Source organism: Mustela putorius, unplaced genomic scaffold (genome assembly GCF_011764305.1).
Source record: "Mustela putorius furo isolate JIRA1106 unplaced genomic scaffold, ASM1176430v1.1 tig00003858_pilon_pilon_pilon, whole genome shotgun sequence".
NCBI lineage: Eukaryota > Metazoa > Chordata > Mammalia > Carnivora > Mustelidae > Mustela > Mustela putorius.
This window is the reverse complement of record NW_025422010.1, coordinates 49,185,997-49,199,581: the sequence shown is the minus strand read 5'-3', so window position 1 is coordinate 49,199,581 and position 13,585 is coordinate 49,185,997. Positions and strand designations below refer to the sequence as shown.

Here is a 13,585-nt window from a genome sequence, read left to right as displayed (position 1 = left end):
GGGGCGCATGGGGAAATGAAAGGGATTAGAAGGCGCAGGTGGTATTCTCGAGGAGTCTGGAGTCTGAACCCCCGTGCTGCTTCTCCCCTCTGTCTTACTCCAGCAGCACTTGCCCCTGTGTTGACTGGCCCCATGGATTCAGTAGGTCCATACGCCATCCATACAACACTTGCAGTCCTGCTTTCCCTACTTCAGATGGGGAATGGAGAGACCCATCCCCCCATGAATAACACAGATGTAGAATTTGGCATATTCCTAGGTACTTGGAGATGCATGAGTACACTGTTCTCCTTTGGCCTCTGAAGACAGAGATCCAAGGAACGTTTGGCGAATGAGCTCAGATCGCATCATCTTTAGTGCAGAAGACAAAAGGGGGACTCTGGTCACTGGATCACAGCACCTCACAGCACAGCCTGAAGCTCTTAGAACCCTTCATTGTGTTGGCGACTGAACACTCGTGTGTCTCCGCTGCAGGTGGTCAACAGAGGGGACCCCTATCCTCAGGAGGTGGGCGCCACTGTGCAGAGAGTCATGGATAAGCTGGATTACTCCAACCCCTACCGACTGGTGTGGCAGTCTAAGGTAGGTGGTTTCCTCACGCTTGAGGGCAGTCAGCAATTCCAAGGACGTCTATTTTAGGACTTGGTTATAAAATGATTCGGTTTGGCTCTTTCATATACACAAAATGTTCTTTAACCTGACGGCTCACCATAAGCAGAGGAACTCTGCAAGCAGCACAAGAAATGGACAAGAAATCAAGTGACTAGTTGAATTTCATTGACTTAATGTATTATTTTTTGTTGTAATGACAGAAACTGTGACGTATTTATATTATGCCAACTTCGAGAAGGATTCAAGCTTAATACAGAAATACTGAAAGCCACTAACATAGATGTAAAGCGAGGCCCTCGCTCTTACCAGGAGGGGTGTGTGTGTGTCCAGGGCAGTGGGCTGTGGTGTGCCACAGACACAGGGAGAAGTGGGTCCCCGTGTGCCTTCCATTCTCCTTTCTCACAGGTTGGTCCGATGCCCTGGCTGGGCCCTCAAACAGATGAGACTATCAGAGGGCTTTGTGAGAGGGGAAGGAAGAACATTCTTTTGGTTCCAATAGCATTTACCAGCGATCACATTGAAACGCTGTATGAACTGGACATCGAGTACTCTCAAATTCTAGCTAAAGAGGTGAGTGTGATTATTAATCCCATTCAGGAGCTGTGATTTGTTTTGAAAGGAAACTGTCTTTGCAATGATATAATTGTATCATTTAAAAGTATTGCTCAGTGGTTAGCAGAGGGAGGTGGGTGAGGCATGAGGGAAGTAGGAGGAGGGGTTCAGAGCACAGCCTGTCCTGATGAGCACTGAGTAACAGGCAGAACTGTTGAATCACTATATTGTATATCTGAAACTAGAACACAGTTTGTTAACTACACTGAAAAAAAAAATTTCGTTACATTGTTTGCTATAACTTTTGCATGTACCGTGGCCTCCTAATTCGGGGTAACACTTAGCCTGAGTTCATCTGCACACATCAGGGTAGTTCCATGTCAGCCCAGCGGTGGCGAAGCACTTTTGTTCCGGTGTGACACCTGGTTCGCAGGCATTACTGACAACAACATCATTTTGTCCAGTGTGAGTCCTTGTACTACCTGGAAGTGATAAACTACATTTTCTTTAGAAAAAAATAGTTGTTCTTCTCACCAGTTTGGAGGAAAAGAATTGTATTGTGCTATCATCCCTTTTCTTGGCCTGATGGTGCCTTTTACTTGGGGCTTTTACACGGGTTCTTGGTGGGTTTTGAGGCATAGAAGAGTCCTTGTCATTTAGGAGGAGACCGTGGAATGAACAGCGAAGCCGTGTGTGTGCTAATTCCCTTGACCTCTTCCGTACACTTACTTAATTAGCTGTTTGTGGCGGTGTTGTGATCAATCTGATTGCTGAAATAACAAATACCGTCCTTAGTGTCGTGTAATCTAAGATGGATGTGAGTTATCATTCACAGCAGAGAAAAACTTACTGTTCTCCCATCTCACGGCTTTCGAAGGCCGGCCTGAGACCTGAATCCAGTTCATAGCATTGTTTCTGTGGGGAATGGTGGTAACTCGAGGATCCAGGAAATGCTTCCCCCTCTCATCTTCTGCCAGAACTGATCCTGGTCCTTCGCATGCGTGATTGATGGAGGCCCGGCCTCAAAGGATACTTCACCCTCTCCGGGACTGGGTGGCAGGTGCGGGGCAGGGTGACAGTGGGTTGGGGACAGCTTTAGCCAGCACCCAGCCCCACAGGTTTGTGTTTATGCAACGCATGCTGGTCATCAATCAAACGCCGAGGAAGTCAGAGGGTGCATAAATTGCTTGTCAATAGTTCTGATACAGAATTTATGGTGAAGTTGTAATTGGCTAAAGTGAGGTTGCAGGGTTGTCTGCGGATTTCATGTAGTGGTGCCTTCCATATCCCACCCTGACCTTGACTAACTGTGAACTTGCTAAAAAGAGATGTGCAAATATAGGTCATTCCAGTGTGTTTGGAAAGTAAGTTGTGTTTGTGTTGAATGATAATTCACATTCATTAATATCACTAAACCGAGGCTATTCCTCAGTAATCAAATGCATTATTAGTGACCAATAAATTAGACCATAGAGAGAATAAAGAAAACCGTCTAGCTACAGTTTATTTCATTGTTTTGTTGGGAGAATAGACTGTGTTTAAAACGACTTTCTTTAAAAAATAATTTGGAGTTTTTCTTAAGATGAAATGATTGCTTTTTGGTAATACAAAATAAATAATATAATAATAAAGAGCTCAGACAATTCAGAGGAAGTATTGCATAGAGAGTAGGGCACATTCAGAATCTTACCCCTGAGACGGGCGCCTGGGTGGCTCAATCTGTTGGGTGTCTGACTCTTGATTTTGGCTCAGGTCCTGATCTCAGGGTTTGAGATTGGGCTCTGCATTGAGTGTAGAGCCTGCTTAGGATTCTCTCCCTCCCCCTCCCCATCCACTGTCTCTCTCTCTCTCTTTTTTAAAGATTTTATTTATTTATTTGACAGAGAGAGAGCACAAGTAAACAGAATGGCAGGCAGAGGGAGAGGGAAAAGCAGGCTCCCTGCTGAGCAAGGAGCCTGATGCGGAGCTCGATTCCGGGACCCTGGAATCATGACCTGAGCCAAAGGCAGCCACTTAACCAACTTAGCCACCCAGGCGACCCCCCCCTTAAAAAAAAATCTTACCCTGAGAGATGTTGATATTTTAATAAAAATAAGTCCCCTTTTTCTCTGAATATTTATGAATAAAATACCATTTTTGCATGGTATTTTATTCATACTGTTTTGTAACCATTTTTCCCCTTAAAAATATATTATATGGACCTAAATCAATAAATGTAATTAGATCTACATAATTATTTTAAATGAATCCTTGATCAATATATATTTAAGATATTTCCAACTTTTTACTTCCTAAACTGCTCTGTAATAAACATCATTTTCTTTTTTTTCCCATTTATTCTCTTAGAAAAAATTCCTAGAAATGGAATTTAAATGTTGATAGATGTTTTACTAGATTGCCCTACAGAGTTGTGTCCTTTGACTCTCCCAACCAGAGTGTTCAAGAACACTGCCAGCATTGGTGGTCTTGTTGTCACTGACTTCCACATGGAGTTTTAGTATATAGTCTCCTTTTTTCCTTTTATCTTTTTAAAAAGATATATTTTTTATTTGATACAGTTTGCAAGCATGCTCACATGCGTGCAGGGGGGCGGCAGGGGCAGGAGGGACAGAGGGAGGGGAGAGAGAGAGAGAGAGAGGGACTCTTGAGCAGATGCCCTGCTGAGCATGGAGCCCGATTGGGGCTTGATCTCAAGGCCCTGAGATCATGACCTGAGTCAAAATCAAGAGTTGGTCGCTTAACCAACTGAGTCACCCAAGCACTGTGAATACAGTTTCTTTTTGGGTTGAGAACTATGTGTTTGCTGAATCACCATTTTTCCCATGCTGGTTAAAGTTAATTTAAAAGATGAAACAACTGAAAAGCCACCGCAGCATTTCGGAAAGGGAAAGAGAAGATTTTGGCTACCTGAGTGAACAATAATTAGATGTTTCTTAATTATTTGAGAGATAATCAACTGGGTATTTTGGAGGGAAGCTAGGTTGATAGTAAAATAGTCCTTGGGTTTTATTTTGGGTTTTTCTATGTAAGAATATATTTAAAAACCCCACTCTGCATTGGAAACCATCTAGGTTCAATATACCTTAAATTAATCTACCTCTTTTGGCAGTTAGAATCAAAACAGGCATAAAGATTTATTTAATTAAAGCAACATTCTGCTTAGGTAGAGCCTGTCAAAGTGTGTATTAGAAAGGTAGAATAAAAAAAGAACAGTAAGCAGATTTGAGTTCCTTGAGAATTCTGTCAAATACAGCCTCAGAAAACGGTTTAGAAATTGAGCACCTATGGGGAAGGTAGTCGGGAGGGGGAAGGAATAGAAATTGAGAGCAGTTTTATGATAACAGAGGTGAAAATCAACATCTGTGTCTGGGCCCAGGACTGTTTTCATTTCTGAGCCGTCTGGGAACACTTTAGAAGTCAGGCTTTTAAGCTGTGTATGCATCTAAGTCCATTTATTTATTTATTTTTTTGTAGCGGTTTCTTTAAAAAAAAAAAAGGAAAATAAAACGTGTATGTGTTTTTCCTTCTTTTTCTCATTTGATTCAGTGTGGAGTTGAAAACATCAGAAGAGCAGAGTCTCTTAATGGAAATCCATTGTTCTCCAAGGTATCTATAGTGTTACAACCATTTTAGTAGAACATATCAGAGAGAAATCCTCTGAGAAACTCTTACAGAATATTGGTTTTCTCACATATTAGAACATTTTGAGTTCCAATTAATTACAAAAATAAAATCGAATTCTTTATACTCTTGCTCCTTTTTCCTTTATATAGCCCCAATTTTCTTACTTCTACCCATCTATAACTATGACGGATTTAAGACCTGCCTTCCAGAGGCAGGGTTTAGCACGTAAGGTAAGAGGATGTCCTCTAAAATCTCTATTTTAACTTTTCTCTAAGCCGAGGGTCCTTAAGAAATGAAGATGTTAGAGAATCCAGTTCAAAGCAGTCATAATTCACATAAAAAAAGCAACCCTCAGCCATAGTGATTATTGGGGCAGATGGGGGCGGGGGATGCGTGGGGACACAGCAGACGTTTTGCTTCTGAGGAATCTCTGCTTCTTGTCGCCCGTCCTGCAGGCCCTGGCCGATCTGGTGCTCTCACACATCCAGTCAAACGAGCTGTGCTCCAAGCAGTTGACTCTGAGTTGTCCGCTCTGTGTGAATCCTGTCTGCAGGGAGACTAAGTCCTTCTTCACCAGCCAGCAGCTGTGACCCCCGCCAGAGGGCCCCGTGGCATTAGGCAAATGCCCAACCCCCAGATGCCCCTGTTGCAGAGGAGATGTATTTAGAGGTCAAGAAAGAAAGTTACACTGGTATCTGTACAGCCCTTGGGCACAAATTGTGTGATTTCTTGAAGAACAGACTCTGAAATCCTTATTGGGGTTTTCTATTTTTGTATGCCGGTACAGTAAGCATTTATAGTCCCCCTCTGTGGGTAGAGTTACCAGTTTGGAATGTCCACTGGGCTATTTAAAAAATGAGTTTTAAAAATTTATCTGAATAGATGGACACATATTTTAAATATAGATTTTGGTTTTATTGCCCCCAACCCCTGCAAGGATAGTTGTGGGCTGTCAGCGTGCATGAGCTCTGTTTACAGTCTCGGGCAAATAGTTGGTGGTCCTTGTTTTTGAAGGGAACGTAGTTGAGCAAAGGAAATATAATTTGAAAAGGAACTGTTACCTGGCCTCTCCCTAAGCCCGTGGGGCCCAGAGTGCCTGTGAGGTGGCGTGGTTGCCTATAATGTCTGTTCCTGCCAGTGATGTCACAATTAGTTTGTCATTTGGGGACTTAACATGTGAACCTTACTTTCTTCACCCTAAAACCAAATCAAGTACAGACTCTGGAAGCGCTTTAAGATTCCCCAGGCACACAAGGCTGATAGACATGTAGAAATCCAGCGTTTGTCATCCGTGCTCTGTGGTGCCACCACCAGGAAAGGGGGCTCCCCCTGCTTCCTGTCCCCAGGGCTGGGGAGGCCGGGAAATGCTCACGACTTGCTTCAGCTTTAAAGCTTGTCCCAGAACCGAGTGAACCTTTCTGTGGAACATCTTCATTTTGGTTGAATGTCTTCTTTCTGCCTATTTGTTTGAAGCATTATTTTACAAAGTTAGCTATGTTTTGTAATCTTGAATTCTTTCTTAACTTAGAATTTTTATTATAAAATTATATAACCCTCCCACTAGAACTTTGAATAGTAGAGAAAAGAGAAATAACCACTCTAATGCAATAGCCATTAATCATGTTGTTATATCTCATGCCATTCCTTTCCTGTGGATATTTTTAATGCTACTGTAACCTTGAATTTATGAGTGAAAAGTTGTTCTAAAAATGTGGAAATAATGTCAGATCAGAATCTGATCTCCTATACCTGGATTTAAATGGGTTTAAAAAATCTCTGATGGATCCGTAATGAACTTGTAATGATTGCCTTCTCTTTCCTCCAAGCTCTAAAACTTTGTTCTTCAAAAGAGCATGTCTTTGATGTTTTTAAAGCCAGTTCTGAAACTGAAGTGTTAGAGGAGTGATAGATCTTCTATATTTGGGATTTACTATATTAATAAATATTATCACATCATTAAGGTTTTAACAATTTGATCCGTGCTCTCTGTGAAATCAAAACTAATGCAAGTTAGTTAATAATCAAAATTATTAAATAGGAGGAATTTACTTTGGGATACAAGAAAAGGAACATGCCGTCTATTTTAGTTAATAATTTTCCCACACTGATAACAGCTCTGAAGTTTGATTAACAGGTGCATTTTTTTCCAAATTTGTTTTCCTGTTAGTAGATTGTGTTTCCAGAGAAAGGTGCAAGGCATGGATAGTCGGCTGTTTCCATCAGTTTTGGGGGATTAACTTCAAGGTAGACCAGGTGACTGTCGCCCTGTGGAGCAGATGCTCTGGGTCAGTGGGATGGCCCTGGAAGGCAGGATATGCTTAGAGCCCTTCTCCCTGCGGCACATCTGCTAAGGGCCTGCTTCACTTTGATTGTATTATGCAGATGTTACAGAAAACTCCAATTCAGGAGTCGTCGTCTTCTTCTTCTTCTTCTTCTTCTTCTTCTTCTTCTTCTTCTTTTTTTTAAAAGATTTTATTTATTTATTTGACAGAGACACAATGAGAGAGGGAGCACAAGCGGTGGGAGTGGGAGGGGGAGAAGCAGGCGTCTGTGGAGCAGGGAGCACAATGTAGGGCTTGACCCCAGGACCTTGGGGAGTCATGACCTGAGCGGAAGGCTGATGCTTGACCAGACTGAACCACCCAGGCACCTGCAATTCAGGAGTCTTGCTAGGATATCTGAAAACCCTCATTGGCTAAGGAAACCTCCCAATCAACAGTGACTGGGCTGTATGAAATCATATCCTTGACTGTGAGCGGGACCAGACGGGCCCTTGTAGTGAGAGGCTGAGGGTGTTCCTGGGATCCGTGTTCATGTCGTGGGTTGTCCTGAGCAGGGTTACCTGGGACTGTTATTCACCAAAGATGCGGAAGGGTTGCACTCGAGGGGACACGTGGTAGGACAAAATCCACGACTGTTCTTTTTTTTTTTTTTTTTTTTAAGATTTTATTTATTTATTTGACAGACAGAGATCACAAGTAGGCAGAGAGAGGGGGGAAGCAGGCTCCGCACTGAGCAGAGAGCCCCATGTGGGGCTTGATCCCAGAACCGGGGATCATGGCCTGAGCTGAAGGCAGAGGCTTTAACCCACTGAGCCACCCAGGCGCCCCCACAACTGCTCTTCTCAGAGCTGATAGTCTTTGAGAATGGTGATGCTCTTTGTTGACTTTGAAGTCTCCATGTTTGCCCTGGTAATTCATTAGCTAGTGTGCTGCAGGCAGCGCCTTCTTGGGAACAGACCTGGCTCTACCTGATGCATCAACCCGCAGGCGCTGTGGCCAGGCAGTGCAGCCTCCTGGGTCCTTGGAAGGCCCAGTTCCCTGGACAGACAGCACAGAAGAACGGAACGCTCCTTCTGGATCTGCCTTTTGGAACTACTTACCTTTTTTAAATTTAAAGAAATGTTTACACTCGATGAAGATTCAGTCTGCTTGGGGAGAAATGAAACTCCTTATTAAAAGTCCTATAAATGTCTCTCAGTGACTCGTTGGTGCTGACCGCATAGGGAGCCCTCATGACTTCCTGAGAGTACCTCAGAGGACTCATCCTCGCTCAGTAACCCCTTGGACAGAACGTTACATTTCTCTAGGATTCTGTTAAATTTTTCTTTACGACTGAAATTATTGAGACAGGGATGGCCATGTAGATAGGAAAAGAAGGGGGATTTTCTGTTCCACGTTGCCCAAATTAAGCCTGTCAGAAGTGACCTCAGATCCACAATCCTAATGTCATTATAGGTCATTTACATGTTCAGCTGATCTTGAAAATAGATTAATTTCTCTTTGAGGAAAATACACTGATTTGGTGGGATGAGGTTCTTAGAATAAAGTTGTTGCATTCTGTTTTTTCCCCTTGGCCAATCTGTTCTCATAAATTGGGCATTTAATCCAGGAAACTCTAAGGTATGGAAGAGAGGCCATTTGCTCAATCAGGTGCCGCTGTGTTTCTCCAACGTATGTCACTAAACCAAGACAGTGAGCCTACATCACTGGGCAGCAGTGAGACCTACATCCGTCCCAGAATCAGGAACCACATGGGCTGATGGTTCTAGAACACCCCTGTGTTCATTCCTCCCTCCTGGGGGTGGAAGGTCATGGGGGAAGGGGCCAGCTGGTGTAGCTAGAGCTGGGAGGAGCAGTTAAAGCTGGTGGCCAGAGCGAGAACTCAATGTCTGTGTGTGCCCACATGTGGACGCAGGTGCATTAAGCTGGGGGCCATTAGTACCTTGATTCTAAGCTCCTAACCTCGCCTGAGAAACCCCTTCTGTCGGAATCCTGAAGACGGCACAGGAACATATGTCCCAACACTGGATGGAAATGGACAATCTGTTGAGATGTCACAAGGTAGAAAAGCAAGGCAGAAAAGCCCACTGAGTTTGGAGCTGTTGCTAAAACGAGTGCCCTGAATTAAAATCATTCAGTTTCTTAGTCTCAATAGAAATATGGGGAATCCTCAGAGGAAGACAAAAGCTAGCCATTCCTTTCATGACTTCTAAAAATTATAAAATTTAAAACATGTCATCATGGTCATGTCCCAGAAAGGCTTTGTAAATATTAGGAGTTTTGTTCTCATTGCCTAATAATTGAGATTCCTTCGTAACGAGTCGCTTCAGTAGCTTCTCAATCCAGGTGTGGCTTTTTGGCCACATTTATATTATATGTATTATTTATATTATATTTCACTTTATAGAAACTAGTATCATAAGGTTTCAGAGTCCATACATCCAGTGGATTGAATCTAAATTAGGAAACCTGCCTTATGCTTGAATCATTGCCAGTTAAAGTATTTAATCATGCCGTAATGGTGTTCAGGTGCTTCCCTAACTAGAATTCCTGGTTACTTTACACGGTGGCACCTGAAAACTTCTGACTTTTGTTTTTTGCTTGATTTCTTCCAGCTGGACAGTTGCGTGTTGTGACTACTATCTAATCTTTGCCTTAAATGTTGTGCCTCTTTTCAAAATCCACTTCCTTTCGAAAGGATAAAGTGTGCTGAATTAGACAGCACCCAGCTGAGCTGTGGGGACCGGTGGGTACTGGAGAGGAATAAGGTGATGTCATCCGTATTTTCCCCATGGACCTAACATGACCGCAGGAGTGCCTGGTGCAGGAGCTGAGTCTTCCAGGAGCCCTAGGGGGTAGATGCCCTTAGAGAACACATTCGTAACCTAGGTCCCTGGGGAGGAAGACAGCCTTTTGCTCTTGCTGTGGGAATTTTATTAAGCTTCTCTACAGGAAGAAGGATGTGGAAAACGAATGCAGCCAGTTATCATTGGTTTCTTACGATATACTCTGATAGTACTGGCTTAGTTGTTTTTAGCTGAAATCATTAGCTTCCATTTTTAGTAGAACAAACTACTGGCCAAATTAGCCTAGAGTAAGCCATTAAGATGGATGTTAGAATTAAAAACATTTTTGGAAAAAAGCCTGTTTTGAGCCTTTGAAACCTTTGGGCAGGAATCGGGTCCTGTTTCTGGTTGCTTGAGAGCTGTCACTCCGACGTTCTAGGCGTGCTGCTACACGTCGCAACACGTGTCAACCTTTCTGCTGGGTCAACCTTTCTGCCGGCTGACCCTGTGGGTCAAAGCTTTACTTGCCTGACAGGTTAAGAAACAATAGATTCTACCCTGAGAATTCATGAAGTAGTCTTTTCCTTGGGGGGGGGATATATATAATATATATATTTAATATATATATATTTATATATAAATACATATAAATATATAAATAATATATAAAGAGAAATATATAAATAATATATACATATAGAATTGACTGCACAGACATATAAACCAGGGTGTGCAGGTTGATTGTTAAAATGTCTATTAAACAGCAATTGTTAAAAATTCTCTATCTTAAATTATATGAAAACCAAAAGTAGCAAATATTCAAAATTCATCACATCTCAATTCTTTTACTCCATTAAAAAAATATTTTATTTATTTGACAGTGATCCCAAGGAGGCAGAGAGGCAGGTGGGAAGAGGAAGCAGGCTCCCCACTGAGCAGAGAACCCCATGCAGGGCTTGATCCCGGGACTCCGAGATCACGACCTGAGCGGAAGGCAGAGGCTTAACCCACTGAGCCACCCAGGCGCCCCTTTTACTCCATTTTATTATGGTTGTTGTGCTTATTTACATTTATTGTGCTATCTGATGGAAACAGTATCTATGACGAGTTACCGTGCCTCTTTCCATGTCAGAGCAGTGACATCGTGGTAGCTTGCAGTGGGCTGTGATGGGGGCTATGTACACTGTGGGAATCAGCAAATACTATAAATTAGGACTTGACTGTTTTGTTGATTATCTAGACTTAAGAAAGTGACAGAAAAAATATCAATAATGCAGAAGAAAAGTTGTCATCTGTAGCCATTACATTGTGAATAGTGCAAACACTTGAAATACCCTTCCATTATTTGAAAACTATTATCTGAAGGATCCAAATGAAGTTTTGGCATCCAAAGAAATTGTTTAACTTTTTTATTACTCGTTAAAAAAAAAAAATCAGCATTCATGTCAGAACTCTACTTGTTGACCCACTGCAACCAGAGGCTGCCTACAGATGCAGGAGTTTTGTAAAAATCAACAAAAGTCTTTCTTTGAGGACCCACTGACTATATGGGTTTCCAGTAAAGAGCAGTGTGTGTTTTATTATTGTTTGTGTAAAGTGTGTCATATCTTTTGTGCTGCTAAAATTTACAATAAATACACACTCACAGATGCATAGGTGGTGTTTTCCAGAGAGCTGGTTGGTGAGCGTTTACCAAACACTAGAGCCTGAAAGGACACTCTTCTGGGGTGATGGGAATGGTCCATGCGGACTGCATACTTGTTCCTCGGATGCACAATGCACAAGGCAACTCTCTCTGTCACCGTCTATTCTGAGCGGAGGCTGTCCCACGGTAAGGAGGAATTTTCATCTTTTAGTAAGATTCCAATGTCTCCAACAAGATTCCACGAGCCCGTTGTACTAACAGAATCCCTGGAAAGTGGAGATGTGTGGCTCTCCCCATCGGTTGCAGCCGGGGGGGCTGGCGGGGGTCTGCAGGGGATGGCTTTGGGCTGCCTCTCCTCTCCCGAGGCCCCAGAGAGCTGTCACACGTGTGGGCCACCCGCGGCCATTGGGACTTGCTCAGGGAACGTGAATCACTCTCTCGAGAGCCGCGGGGGCTCCGTCAGGATCGGCTCCCGGTTCACGTCCGCTCCTTAGGAAGGCTCAACCTCATGACGTCCGTGACAGCCGGAGAGAATGATGGCCGCTGGGTCCCCAGCCGCCCCGCGTGCTCACACTAGGGCCACCCCCTCCCGCAGATTCATCCCACCCTAGTGCCTCTGGTTTCCACAGTTTCTATTTTTCCTGAAGCCAAGGGGCCTTTTCTCAGGGCTGGGCTCTGCAGACAGGTGTTTTCTTTCATTTGTGTCTTTCTTTCTTTCTTTTTAAAAAATTATATATTTTTTAAAATTTCTTTTCAGCATAACAGTATTCATTGAATTTCTTATGTCAAGTCTGTGACAGAGAAGAGAAAGCTGCGTCGAGCGGTGAATTCCAGCCCCTCGAATGCCTCAGAACTTGACCAGAATAGAGACAGGTTCTCTCTTGGCAGCCTGCGTCAGCCTCCTGGGCTTCCGAGAGGCCTTCTTTTGTTTCCAGCCCTGGGTGATCCTTTGTCGAAATCCCTTGATCCTCAGGAGCTGGGTGATCTTGAGGGTTTTATGCCTGATCCTTCCCGTATCCCCCAAGGCCAAGTCCGCAGCAGAGCTGTGGTTGGGCTCTCCGGTGGAGGAGGTTAACCTGGCCTTACCTTGCGGGGAGCTGGGTGTCTCTCAGGGAGCATCTCAGACATCGGATGGCCACTGTGTAGCGTGGGGTAGTGTTTTGTGGGTACGTGGCTGCTCGGTGACAGCCACTTCTCAAGGAAATTTAAATGGATTCCCCCAGACTAAGGACCTGCCCCAGTGAGCGCTTCTGCCTGTTACTTCTGTCTGCATTAGCACCATCTGGACCGAATTACCTCCTGATAAAGTTTCCCTCCCAGCCTCCTAGCCCACAAGTGCAGAAAGTGCAGAAACAGTTCACGCAGCGCCAGAGGAGGTGGCCCAGGTAGAGGCCACCGTGCCCCAGGGTCCCCCAGGGAAGTCTCAGGGCCAAGACCGAGTTCACAGCCAGACCGAGCACCTACTGGGGAGCGGACCACTCTACTCGCTCCCACCATCAAGTTTAGAAATGAAAGAAGGGTGTTAGGTGGCCTTTCTTGGACCTTGAAGAGGACACAGCAAAAGGAAACAAACTCAAGTAGCCACAAGGAGGGTGGAGAGGAGGCAGACTGGCAAGGCTTTGTAAATATTGGGAGTTTTCTGAATAACGTGTTATCCTAAGAGTATTCACGTCCTGCCTTAGTCTATGCAGGCGGAATTCTGTTGAAAGCGGGTATGTGTAGATAGACCCTCGCTGCAGTACATGGGCTTCTAGTTGTGACACTGCAGTGGGGGCTGGTAACTGTGTAAGTCTTGGCTCTCTGCGGGAAGAAAGCAAAGCTGATTTCTAGCGTCTGCCACTTTCCATGGTGTAAATAGTCTCACCACGGCCAAGCTACCTTTTGTGATGTTACTGATGGCAGGCTTGGGAAGAAATGCCAATAACTGACTTTCCTCAAGGGGTCAGAGGCAGCTCCCTGGTACTGCAGACTCCCATCCCAGTTAAGATTCTGCTTCCCAGGTATTCTGGAATGTTGGCCCACCCTTCCCACTCTAGGCTGAGGGAAATCCTGGAGAACTTGAGCCCTTGGGGGCTTGGGGAAGC

At 44.1% G+C, this 13,585-nt stretch overlaps 1 protein-coding gene across 5 annotated transcripts in view; it reads left to right on the top strand.

The window, feature by feature from the left end:
* FECH (ferrochelatase) overlaps nucleotides 1–6,756 on the top strand; it is a 32,506-nt gene extending 25,750 nt beyond the window's left edge. For 4 of the 5 annotated variants that reach the window (XM_004745547.3, XM_013052739.2, XM_004745546.3 and 1 more), the window contains 4 exons: nucleotides 475–582; nucleotides 1,018–1,182; nucleotides 4,711–4,770; nucleotides 5,244–6,756. In XM_004745547.3, the coding sequence (XP_004745604.1) occupies nucleotides 475–582; nucleotides 1,018–1,182; nucleotides 4,711–4,770; nucleotides 5,244–5,378 (468 nt within the window). In that variant the 3' untranslated portion in view covers nucleotides 5,379–6,756. Of the gene's footprint in view, nucleotides 1–474; nucleotides 583–1,017; nucleotides 1,183–4,710; nucleotides 4,771–4,937; nucleotides 5,213–5,243 lie in introns of those variants that run through there. The other variant, XM_013052737.2, reaches the window with a different exon arrangement.
* The last annotated feature ends 6,829 nt before the right edge of the window (nucleotides 6,757–13,585 follow it).